Source organism: Anabrus simplex, chromosome 3 (genome assembly GCF_040414725.1).
Source record: "Anabrus simplex isolate iqAnaSimp1 chromosome 3, ASM4041472v1, whole genome shotgun sequence".
Lineage (NCBI taxonomy): Eukaryota > Metazoa > Arthropoda > Insecta > Orthoptera > Tettigoniidae > Anabrus > Anabrus simplex.
The window spans coordinates 105,681,754-105,695,111 of record NC_090267.1 but is presented as its reverse complement, the minus strand read 5'-3'; the positions used below and the strand labels follow the sequence as shown (position 1 = coordinate 105,695,111).

Here is a 13,358-nt window from a genome sequence, read left to right as displayed (position 1 = left end):
CACAATCCTCGATTTGCAACTAGTGTTGTGGCCTCATTTAGTTCTATACCTCTTATCTTTAAATCGTTAGAAACCGAGTCTAACCATCGTCGTCTTGGTCTACCTCTACTTCTCTTACCCTCCATAGTAGAGTCCATTATTCTCCTAGGTAACCTATCCTCCATTCGCCTCACATGACCCCACCACCGAAGCCGGTTTATGCGTACAGCTTCATCCATCGAGTTCATTCCTAAATTAGCCTTTATTTCCTCATTCAGAGTACCCTCCTGCCATTGTTCCCACCTGTTTGTACCAGCAATCATTCTCGCTACTTTCACGTCTGTTACTTCTAACTTATGAATAAGATATCCTGAGGCCACCCAGCTTTCACTCCCGTAAAGCAAAGTTGGTCTGAAAACAGACCGATGTAAAGATAGTTTCGTCTGGGAGCTGACTTCCTTCTTACAGAATACAGTCGATCACAGCTGCGAGCTCACTGCATTAGCTTTACGGCACCTTGATTCAACCTCACTTACTATATTACCATCCTGGGAGAACACACAACCTAAATACTTGAAATTATCGACCTGTTCTAGCTTTGTATCACCAATCTGACATTCAATTCTGTTGAATTTCTTACCTACTGACATCAATTTAGTCTTCGAGAGGCTAATTTTCATACCATACTCATTGCACCTATTTTCAAGTTCCACGATATTAGACTGTAGGCTTTCGGCACAATCTGCCATTAAGACCAAGTCGTCAGCATAGGCCAGACTGCTTACTACATTTCCACCTAATTGAATCCCTCCCTGCCATTTTATACCTTTCAGTAGATGATCCATGTAAACTACAAACAGCGAAGGTGAAAGATTACAGCCTTGTCTAACCCCTGTAAGTACCCTGAACCAAGAACTCATTCTGCCATCAATTCTCACTGAAGCCCAATTGTCAACATAAATGCCTTTGATTGCTTTTAATAATCTGCCTTTAATTCCATAGTCCCCCAGTATGGCGAACATCTTTTCCCTCGGTACCCTGTCATATGCTTTCTCTACGTAGATCTACGAAACATAAACACAACTTTCACTATAAATTTCTGAAATTTAACCAGACGCGAGAAAATATAAACTAACCTCTAAATCCAATAGTGCACTCTGCCATATCTTGATCTGTACCCCGTTCTTTATTTCAGTATATAGCATTAAAATTAAGCAATCATTTACTTTAGCCTGTATTTCTATCTAGTTAACAACTGTTATCGGACATGTTATTTATGCATTTATTACAAAAACATGTTCTCCTCTTTCATTTTGATTTTACTTTAAGAAACAGCGGTAGACGGGTATTGCTAATTGACTCCGACGTCCCATTTGAATGTTAATAAGAGAGCTTGCTACTGGACGTAGCGAGAAAACTATACCAAAGATGGTTGATCGCATGCAATATAATCACTGGGGTGCATAAACATTGGTGACAGAAAAAATTGCGCACGCTCAACTGCTTGTAAAAACGGATGTGTAGGTGATCGGGCTCCCCCTGTAACTGAAGGATAATACACAGTTTAATATAGGAATTTTCAAGGGACAGGCAAAAACTGTCGTTACAGCAGGGTTCTCATTGTATGCCGTACACGCTATAGCAAACTTCCACTGTAATTATTTGAATTGTGTAGGCCTTTCTTTGCTTTGTTTTTTAATGGTGAATGGATGTTACATTTTTGGACAGATTCCACCGTGACTGTGGAAGAGGAACAATCTCAGTCAAGATCAACACATCCAGTGACAAATGCAGGCACAACATGGCAGTCACAATCTACAGTGCTTAAAGAAGGGGAACATCATAATGGTAAGCAAATTACCTGCCAGCTGCAGGAAAGATGTATGATTTGGATCTTGGCTATGTATTCACCTTCCAGGCTTTTTAGAGCTATTTTAAATAATTCTGTACATGATGTTTTTTAAAAATATACAGTACGTAAAAACCACTACCATATTCTGACTGGAAAAGCAACTAGAATGATTCAGCAAATAAGGTCAAATTAGTTTATCAGTTGTAGAGAATTAAGATTATTAACCAACAGCTTTGGCAGCCCTTGTACTAAGTTCTACAATTACAATTCTAATAAAACAGTAGTAGTGCTGAGTGAACAGGATAAAAAGTGTCAAAAATTTTACACCCTGTGAAAAATCATGGGGAACCTACTCTGCTCCTGGTAAGTAACTGAGATGTAGTAAAGAAGAAGAATGAGAAACAAAATTCACTAATTGAGATAAACCATCCTATGTAATAATAGGGCTAGAGTCATGGTTGAGACAGGAAATAAAGAAAAAAGAAAACTCTCAATTATTACAAAGTACTGTACATAGGAGGGACTGAATATAAGCATGGAATGACACTTTTATTTTAGTAAGGTCAGGAATAATAAGCTATGAATGTGAAGAAGAGCATGAGATTTTGGGAATGAGAGTTTAAGGTAGGAGAAGGAAATATTTTGATTTGTAGGCCTAGTAAGATGCAGGTTAAAAAATAGGATGAGTAAATGGAGAGATGTGTCAAATTATCAGGTTTTCAAACTGGAGAGTAATTTTAAACTTCCAACTCAGCTGAGAGGAGTTCATGCACATACATCAAAATTGCTATAAATAACTGGGAACAACTGTTGGAAATTGATTTAATTGGGCTAAACATGTTTGTGCAGTGTTGTAAGGAGATAAAAGAGAGCATGATCTTGGTGCATCCAAAGTTAAAAGATGCAAAAAGTGTATTACATAAAGTACCACAAAACATAGCAAACTTTGTGATTGGTGATTTCAGTAGTGTCAAAATGATGATTTAGAGGATGAATTGAGAAACCCAAAAAACTAGAAGGGAATGGACATTTGTTAGTGCTAAACTATAACAGTATTGTAATGATAGGAATATAATTAAGTAATTTTGTAGATGTATTATCGGCACACTTTATCTTGGTGCATTTGTGTACGGGGGTGAGGAGTAAGGAGGGAGCTGTCTCGGTTCCGATAGTGCTGCCAACTGAATGAAAATGAAATCTGAATTGAATCAAGAATATGATCGATCGATATGAAGTTTCTAAACCGTTATTATCTTAAGCCAACAACTATGTCACATACACATTATATAATATTATATAACATTTCTCGATGCAAAACTTGTTCGTTGCATGAATTCTATAATTTGGCTTTGCTGTGTAAACAACAACAGTACTAGTACGTAAAGTGTACGCCAGATGTCGCACAACGATGCTTAAGCGATTCATAGTTTGTGTTTCAGAGGTTGCCAGTACGAATCTCGAAGATTGCCAAGGTCGACTGATTCAGCACTAGGGTGTAAATGCACCAAGATAAAGTGTGCCGATAATATATTTACCAGATATTGTAATCAGAGTTGAGAAGTGATGATATGGATGCAGAAATTTTCTTACAGGATTGGAGTGTTTATCATAGAAGAAGGGTAGGAATGGTAGGAGAGAGATTATCATACTGATGAAAGAATAATTTGTTAGCTACAAAAAAGTTAAGGATGAGAAACATGAAATTCTTGGTGCAAGGCTCATCTCTAAAGATAATAGACAGTGTGTAGGATTGGATGAGGTGATGCTATCACTGATGCATAATTATAAGATAATCTGTTGTATGGGGAATAACACAAAAAGGAACGTGATTGTGGTGGGTGATCTCAATTTACTAAATGTTACGTGGGAAGGTAATGCGAATGACAGAAGGCATGACCAAAGTTTAAGTTTATAAGGTAATATGAAAAGGACAGCTGCATCAGAAAGTGATGGAACCAACTAGAGGAAAGTTATTCTAGACATCGTGCTGATAAAATCAGACGAGCTCTACAGAGAAACTGAAGTGATAGATGGTATAAGTGATCATGAAGCTGTTTTTGTTGTAGTTAAAAATAAATGCAGGTTATAAAAAGTAGGACTAATAGGCAGTGCCATATAGTCTTTATGAAAGGCATGGGGGAGGTTTTAAAAAGTAATTATGATCAGAGAAAAATGGTAAACAATAATGTAAACAGCCTATGAGATGGGTTTAAAGCAGGTGTTCAGGAGTGTGAAAAGAGGCATCTTCCTTTAAAGATGGTAAGAAATAGTAATGACGCATAGGTTAAGGAGGAGCTGCAGGGGAGAAATAGTTAGGAGAGATTTAAAGAATTTAGTAGGAAATTAATTTTAGCAAAGGATAACATGATGGCAAAAATAATTGACTATAATACGAATTTGAGGGGAAAAAACAGGAGGATATGTGTATAGTCCGCGCACCTTTTAGCGATATTACTTTGTTTGGGGCTGAGGAGTCAGGAGGGAGCTCTCCCGGTTCCGGTTATACTGCCAACTGAATGGAAATGAAATATGAATTTGAATCGATAATATGATCGATCGTTATGACTTTTCTAAACATTTATTATCTTACGCCAACAACTGTGTCACACATACAATATTTAACATTATATAACATTTTTCGATTCGAATCTTGTTCCCAGCATGAATTCTATAGTTTGGCTTTGCTGTGTAAACAACAACAGTACTAGTACGTAAAGTGTACGCCAGATGTCGCACAGCGATGCATAAGCGATTCATAGTTTGTGTTTCAAAGGTTGCCAATACGAATCTCGAAGATAACCGAGATCGACCACTTCAGCACTAGGGTGTGCTTGTATCACTAAAAGGTGCGCGTACTGTAGGTACTTCAAGGCAGAAGCAGCTTCCAAGGATCATTAATGAACTAAGTGCGTGTATATGTGAGGACTTACAGCAGGCAGAAGTATTCAGTATGTATGTATGTATGTATGTATATATAGTTGGATATAAGGATAATGTCTATGTAGAGGAGGTAATACGAATAACAGATGCTGCACTCTAGTGGTGAAGTACTGAAATGTATCTCTGATAATAGACATTTACAAAAAGTACAAAAGTTGAAAGTTAAAGGAGAAACTTGGATTGATATGATTTCTGGGGATGCACTAAATACAGTGGGTTGGATATAGTGAAAAATATACTGAAAAATTATTTGATTACTGTTTGCATGAAGGAGCTATACCTGAATGGAGAGTTCCTATAGTAGCCTCAATGTACAAAGGGAAGAGTGATGAAAACATAGCAGATAACTACTGGCCAGTAAGCTTGACATGTATTTCTTGTAAACACTGGGAAAGTATTCTTTCTGATAAAATTAGACATGTTTGTATTATAGAAAGCTTGGAACCTAAATGAGAAAGCCTCAGTAGAATACAGAACAATAAAACTGAGACAAGCACGAATCACATGGTCAACATATAAGAAGAAATCTCTCTCGATAAACTCTAAATTCAAACATTATGGTTCAGTAGTTAAACCTGAAGCAACTTACGCAAGTGAAACTCTGTTTAAGTTGAATACCAAAGCAACAACGGATAAAATAAAAAAATAAATAAAATACAAGGATCATCAGGATAATCATCAATAAAAAACATGAAGTAAATGGACAATGGAGACTGCTGCCTAATGAAATAGTCTATCAGGAAAATTAATCAATTGTGGATACAATGCTAAAAAAAGAGAATTGCCTTTTTATGCCACGTAGTAAGACTACCAGAGACCAGACTACTGAAACAATTATTCAGCTTCTTTTGGAAAAATAAAACCAAGAACAACTTGTTTGTTGTGGTCCAGAATGATTTAGAAGAGCTGAATATAACAATGAAACAAATTGCACAGAGAAAAGAGAAGAGGATTCTGTGAAGTAGAGGTACAAGACTAAAATTAAAAACAGTCAAACGAAAACGGTACACCATTACAGATGAAGAGAGGGTGGCCAGGTCAGAAAAAATGAAGGAAGAGAAGAGGAAGTTGAGAAAACATTACAACTAATATTGTGAAGACTGTAGTGTATATGGATTGATTTGTGTGCTCCAATTGGGCATGAACTATGGAAATAAATAAATAAATAACTAGAAAGATGTTCAGGTTTTTGAAAGATTATTCCACTCAGGCTCAACTTGTAGGATTCCAGCAAGATATAGCAGACATTTTAGATTCAGGGGGACAAATGGACTGTATCACTATTGACAAATCTAAGTATTTTGATAGGGTAGATCATCGGAGACTGCTGAAAAAAATGAGGGTTATTGATTGGACTAGTCAAAAGGTCAGTTGAACTGATGGCTAAATTTCTAGAAAACAGAACTCTGATGGAGTATGTGAAGGAACCATTCATCTGATCATGTAACTATTAAAAGGGGCTCTAGCAAGACAGTATTATTGGAACTTAGTTTACTTATGTATATAAAAGATATGAGGATAGAACTGGAATCACAGATAAGCCTGTTTGCAGATGATGTTTAATCAATCAATCAATTAGTCAGTCAATAATAATCTGCATTTAGGGCAGTTGCCCAAGTGGCAGATTCCCTATCTGTTGTTTTCCTAGCCTTTTCTTAAATGATTTCAATGACATTTGAAATTTATTGAACATCTCCTGTGCTAAGTTACTCCAATCCCTAAATCCCCTTCCTATAAATAAATATTTGCCCCAATTCGTCCTCTTGAATTCCAACTTTATCTTCATATTGTGATGTTTCCTACTTTTAAAGATGTCACTTAAACTTATTCGTCTACTAATGTCATTCCACGCAATCTCTCCACTGATAGCGTGGAACATACCACTTAAAAGGAGAACAATAAAACTTTGGTTTCCACCTATTCAATACATTAAAAGCAATTATAAAATTAGGATCTCATCCTTATTTTATTGCTTAATTGTTAGGACATATTTCATTCATATTTTGAACATCTTCAGCTATAAATACAGTATTCTTACAAGATTAAATTGATAACATTGTTATAGAACTTACACTTATGGTTTGCCATTAACAAACTTATTTATAATAAACTTTAAAAATACTCTTAAATATAAAGCGTTTATATATTATGTCGTCTTATTGAAAATAATATGACTATTTATTGAGTTTCAAGTTTTACAACCTTATTCTAATATTCAGAATACAATGCCTTTAGTTAGTCTCTGAAGAAATACATTTTCAATCTGTTAAATTGCTGAATGTCAATTATTTGTTGTATACACATCAAAGAATTTTGTTACAACAGGACGTAAACTTTTTCACATGTTGTACCATATGGAATTGAAATCTTAATACACTCTCCAAACAGCTGAGTTTAGGCATGAATATTATTCTTTTCATCCATAAAATCGACAAAACTGATGCACACTGTTGAATATAGGTTATGAATTTTGTCCTACTTTAAATATTTAACGTCAAAATTTGTCGAATTCACAAATTGCTTGTAGTCTTAACCAGAGTATGGCAGTCCTATAGACGTAAGCAGTCAGTTTATTGTTCTCCTTTTAAGAGACTTTCAATATGGGAAAAAATGAGGATAGTCTCTTGTAACATACCACTTAGTCGAGCAGCTCGTCTTGTTACTCCCAGTTCTTCACAGCCCAAACTTTGCAACATTTTTGTAACACTACTCTTTTGTCGGAAATCACCCAGAACAAATTAAGCTACTTTTCTTTCCATTTTTTTCAGTTCTTGAATAAAGTAATCATGGTGAGGGTCCCATACACTGGAACCATACTCGAGTTGGCTTCTTACCAGAGACTTATATGCCCTCTCCTTTACATCCTTACTACAACCACTAAACACCCTCATAGCCATGTGCAGAGATCTGTACCCTTTATTTACAATCCCATTTATGTGAATACCGCAATGAAGATCTTTCCTTATATTATCACCTAGATACTTACAATGATCCCCAAAAGGAACTTTCACCCCATCAATGCAGTAATTAAAACTGAGAGGACTTTTCCTATTTGTGCAACTCACAATCTGACTTTTAACCCCGTTTATCATCATACCATTGTCTGCTGTCCATCTCACAACATTATCGAGGTCATGTTGCAGTTGCTCACAATCTTGTAACTTATTTATTACTCTATACAGAATAACATCATCTGCGAAAAGCCTCCGATTCCACTTCTTTCCTCATATCATTTATATATATATGAGATCATAAAGGTCCAATAATACTGCCTTGAGGAACTACCCTCTTAATTATTACAAGGTCAGATAAAGCTTGGCCTACTCTAATTCTCTGAGATCTATTTTCTATAAATATAGTAACCCATTCAGTCACTCTTTTGTCTAGTCCAATAGCAATTTTTGCCAGTAGTCTCCCATGATCCACCCTATCAAATGCTTTAGACATGTCAATTGCGATACAGTCCATTTGACCTCCAGAATCCAAGATATCTGCTATATCTTGCTGGAATCCTACAAGTTGAGCTTCAGTGGAATAACCTTTTCTAAACCCAAACTGCCTTCTGTCGAACCAGTTATTAATTTTGCAAACATGTCTAATATAATCAGAAAGAATGCTTTTCCAAAGCTTACACGCAATAGATGTCAAACTGACTGGCCTATAATTTTCAGCTTTATGTCTATCACCCTTTCCTTTATACACAGGGGCTACTACAGCAACTCTCCATTCATTTGGTATAGCTCCTTCAACCAAACAATAATCAAATAAGTATTTCTGTAATGGTACTATATTCCAAACCATTGCTTTTAGTATATCCCCAGAAATCTTATCAATTCCAGCTGTTTTTCTAGTTTACAACTTTTGTATCTTATTGTAAATGTCATTGTTATCATGTGTAAATGTTAATACTTCTTTAGCATTAGTCTCCTCCTCTATCTGGACATTATCCTTGTAACCAACAATCTTTACATACTACTGACTGAATACTTCTGCCTTTCAGGGCCGATGACCTTCGATGTTAGGCCCCTTAAAACAAGCATCATCATCATCATCATCATCATCATCATCATCATCATCACTTCTGCCTTTTGATGATTCTCACATACACACTCCCTTTCATTAATTATTCCTGGAATGTCCTTTTTTGGAACCTGTTTCTGCCTTAAAGTTCCTATACATACCCTTCCATTTTTCACTAAAATTTATATGACTGTCAAGTATGCTTGCATGCTTGTCATCGTGTTATCATTAGCTGTCTTCTTTGGTAGATTCAATTTCCTAGTAAGTTCCTTCAATTTCTCCTTACTTCCACAGCTATTTATAACTTTGGGTCTTAACCATTCCTTACCACCTTTAAAGGTACAAACCTGTTTTCACATTCATCAACGATTATTGCTTTAAACCCATCACAGAGTCCGTTTACACTTTCATTTACTGTTTTCAACCGATCATTTTTACTTTTTAAAAACTGCCTCATGCCTGCTTTATCAGCCGTATGTTACTGCCTAATAGTCCTACTTTTAAGACCTTCCTTTCTATCATATTTTATTTTTAACTACAACAAAAACAGCTTCATGATCACTAATATCATCTATTACTTCGGTTTCACTATAGAGCTCGTCTGGTTTTACCAGCACCACGTCCAGTATATTTTTCCCTCTAGTTGGTTCCATCACTTTCTGAATCAGCTGTCCTTCCCATATTAGCTTATTTGCCATTTGTTGGTCATGTTTCCCGTCGTTCGCATTTCCTTCCCAATTGACATCTGGTAAATTCAGATCTCCTGTTACAATCACATTCCTTTCCATGTTGTTTCCCACATAGTTGATTATCTTATCAAATTATTCTGAGTCCGTGTCAGCGCTACCGTTTCCCGGTCTGTACACTCCAAAGATACCAAGTTGCCTATTATCTTTAAAAATGAGTCTTACACCTAGAATTTCATGTTTGTCATCTTTAACTTTTTCGTAGCTTACAAATTCTTCTTTCACCAGAATGAATACTCCCCCTCCCACCATTCCTATCCTATCTCTACGATACACACTCCAGTTCCATGAGATTATTTCTGCATCCATTATATCATTTCTCAGTCATGATTCAACTGCTATTATAATATCTGGTAAGTATATATCTGTTAAATTACTTCATTCTATTCCTTTCTTTACAATACTTCTATAGTTCAACACTTGCATTTTTATGTCATCCCTACTTGACTTCCACATCTCTGTGCCCTTATCACTGCCCCCTAGACCATCCCATTTCCCTGAATATACCTCCCTATTAACCTTCCAAGCAAATTTCCTAACTTATATGTACCACTGCGGTTTAAGTGTAGGCCATCTGAGCGCAGATCCCGATCTCCTAGCCACCCATTAGGATCTAGAAATCTCACTCCCAGTTTCCCACTTACCCACTCCATAGTCTCATTTAAATCCCCAATCACCCTCCTTCACAGAATTCCACTGATAACAATCTCCGCTTCCTTAAATTTCACCTGTGCTGCATTTACCAGATCCCACACATCCCCAACTATGTTGGTACTTAATAATAGCTTGCCTTACGTTGTTGGTACCAACGTGAAACACTACCACCTTCTCCTTCCCCTCCTCCTCTTCTCCTTTCCTAAACATCTGCCTCAACCTAATTCCTGGATTACACTCTACCCTGGTTCCCTTTCCTCCACACACTTTCCCCACATGTCTAACAATGGAAACCCCCATGACCAGAGCCTCAACCCTACCCACCTCATTTGATCCCCTGCCCTCTTGGTCAGCCCTATCTTTCCTGATAGTTGCAGAAGCTACTTCATCCTCCCTTTTCTCCTTCCCATGACCCTGTTCCACCTGCCTTTTCCTATCCTCTACTCTACATTTCCCTTTCCTACCTTTTCCCTTCCTCCTACTTCCTCACATCTCTGCAACAGTTCCCTGTTCCTCATCTTCCCTCTGTTGTTCTACCTGGAGTGACTCGTACCGATTTCTCAGACACACCTGTCGTGAATTCTGATCCTGAATAGAGCCCTTAGCCTACAATCTCCTTCACCTTAGAACATTAGACCACCTGTCTTCTACAATTCCCCTTTTCCTTCTCCTCCCTCTTTAACACCTACTATAACCTGTACATTGTTTGAGAGAGGCCTACCTTCCTTCCTGTCTTTTGTGAGAATGTTTGTTTAAAAAAACGCAAGAGAGTTATCGGTATCGACATATCAGACGGTCCAGTGCTGGAAACTAAAACTAAAAATTTCACGTGTAGCACAAAATACCACGCTTCAGTCTACGTTATTACGGCCTGTGTCATGCGGTGTGACATCACCCGGTGATTGCCAAAACCTATTTGAAAACAGTTGACTGCTTAACACACACCCTCAGTCACGTCATAAAGCTGCAGCTCCTGAAAGTTCAGCGGACCTTCTTCACCATGACTTTTATGATTTGCTTGAAGATGAAAAATATTTTTTGACACGCACAACAGCATTACACTTAAGAATCATCGCAAACATTTTCAGAAACATTTCAGAAAATATAAACTAACAAATACAATGTGGGAATTACAAAGGAGAGATATGGGGAAGGCTGATAGAGTACGCAAAGTGTACCACCAGTCCTGTTCGACAGCTAAGCAGACGGACAGGCGCAGGTAGAAGGAAAACGTGCCTCAGTGAACCAGCAGGAGGGGAGGAGGTGCAGAGGTGTGGCATGAGGCAGGCAGTGTGCCTGCTTAGCATTTTTTAAAATTTTGTGTGGCTATTTCTAGTCGAGTGCAACCCTTGTAAGGTAGACCCTCCGATTAGGGTGGGCGGCATCTGCCATGTGTAGGTAACTGTGTTATTGTGGTGGAGGATAATGTTGTGTGTGGTGTGTGAGTTGCAGGGATGTTGGGGACAGCACAAACACCCAGCCCCCGAGCCACTGGAATTAACCAATGAAGGTTAAAATCCCTGACCTGGTCGGGAATCGAACCCAGGACCCTCTGAACCGAAGGCCAGCAATTCAGCCAACGAGTTGGACTGCTTAGCATTGACCAGCAGGTATTAATCTTTGTTCGTGCGGAACTTCAAATGTCGCAACATTTAGGCCCGTTAGTTAACGCTCTAATGAATGTCTGCATCGAAAATTGATGCCGACATCTTTTTACATGTACCTCAATGTGTTTTCCAAATTTCATCACAATCTGAGACTTAACCATTGCAAGTGATAAATATCATTATGGTTCCGTATTGAAGATCACTATACTTGTAGGATGCTAATTAATTTATTATTTAACCACCTATTCAATACATTATAGTCTTATACAATTAGGATTTGATCCTTATTACCTTATGAAATGTAAGGCATGTTTTGCTTTTCATTGAAGGCATCTTCAGTCACTGTACCTCCTCAAGGTTAAATCAGGCACCTGATTTATAATTAAAATATAATTATTAAGATTTGGTATTATTGTGAATAACAGTATCTGCCATTGGCTGTTGATTAATAGTTGTGACTAAGGTACATAATACAGTGCTTAGTATCACTGGTCTGTTTTGAATTTTTAAATATTACAATGTTTTGGAATGTTAGGAAAAACATTTCAGCAATATGGGAATGTTAATTGAGACCTTATTCAGAAGTAAAGTCATAAAAATTGAAAAACTATCTAGTTGAAGTCTTAGGTTCGAGATTTTTGGCTTGCAATAAGCAATTGTTGATTTAACATTTGGCGTAAACCAACAACTTGATTCTAATATCTTAACTTGTTACAAACTTAAAATAGGAGCAGTTGAAAAGAAAGGTTAAATAAACAACTATTGGTACTATTGTGAATAACAACAATAACAGCCGTTAGCTGTTGATAAATAGTTGTGGCAAGGGTACATAGTACAGGGCTTAGTAGCAGTGGTCTAATTTGAGTTTTTAAATATTACAGTTTTCAGAATGTTAGGAAATACATTCCAGCGATGTGAGAATAGTTAATTTAGACCTTATTTGGAAATAATGTAGTAAAATTGAAAAAGGAAAACAACAGATTTAAGTCTTTGGCTCGTGATATTTGCCTTGTTAAAGTAAAACAACAACTTGATTGGAGTATCTTGACTTAAGCCTTCATTAATCTTGTTAGTGAAGTGAAGTTGTAAGTAGCACAGCTTGATGGTGTTGGTGCGTGCTGAATGCTTGCGTGTTGGTCAAAAGGGACATCTATTTTGTGACAGATGGTGTGAATGCCACGTGTGCATAGACTGACTGTAATTGAGAGAATTTATTATTAAACTTATTGTTCAAAGGAATTGAGCTAAGCAGTAAAGATGAGTAAATGTTAATATTCACTTACCCCTTAGGCCGCTAAGATGTTATCTAGTCATGTTGAGTGTTGTCTGACTAATGAAGGTCGCTCGGTTCCTACTTCTCATATTGTATCCATGAGGTCGTAGTGGAGGGGGAAGTGCTTGGGAAGGAGCAGCTATGGGCTTGCTGCCCATGTGCAGAGGAGAGTTGACGGAAACGGGGTAGGTAGAGGGGAGGGGCGTGCCTGTCAACGTGTTGGGAGTGTTAGCTGACATGGAATTAAAGATTTAAAAAAGTTATTGTCTTGAAAATTCATTTTTTGA

General features: G+C 37.2%; 1 protein-coding gene across 1 annotated transcript in view; it reads left to right on the top strand.

The window, feature by feature from the left end:
- The window catches only part of otu (ovarian tumor), a 328,266-nt gene that overhangs the window by 290,002 nt on the left and 24,906 nt on the right, over window positions 1-13,358 (top strand). The window contains exon 15 of the mRNA XM_067144171.2: window positions 1,708-1,827. Within this exon, the coding sequence (XP_067000272.1) occupies window positions 1,708-1,827 (120 nt within the window). The remainder of the gene's footprint in view (window positions 1-1,707; window positions 1,828-13,358) is intronic.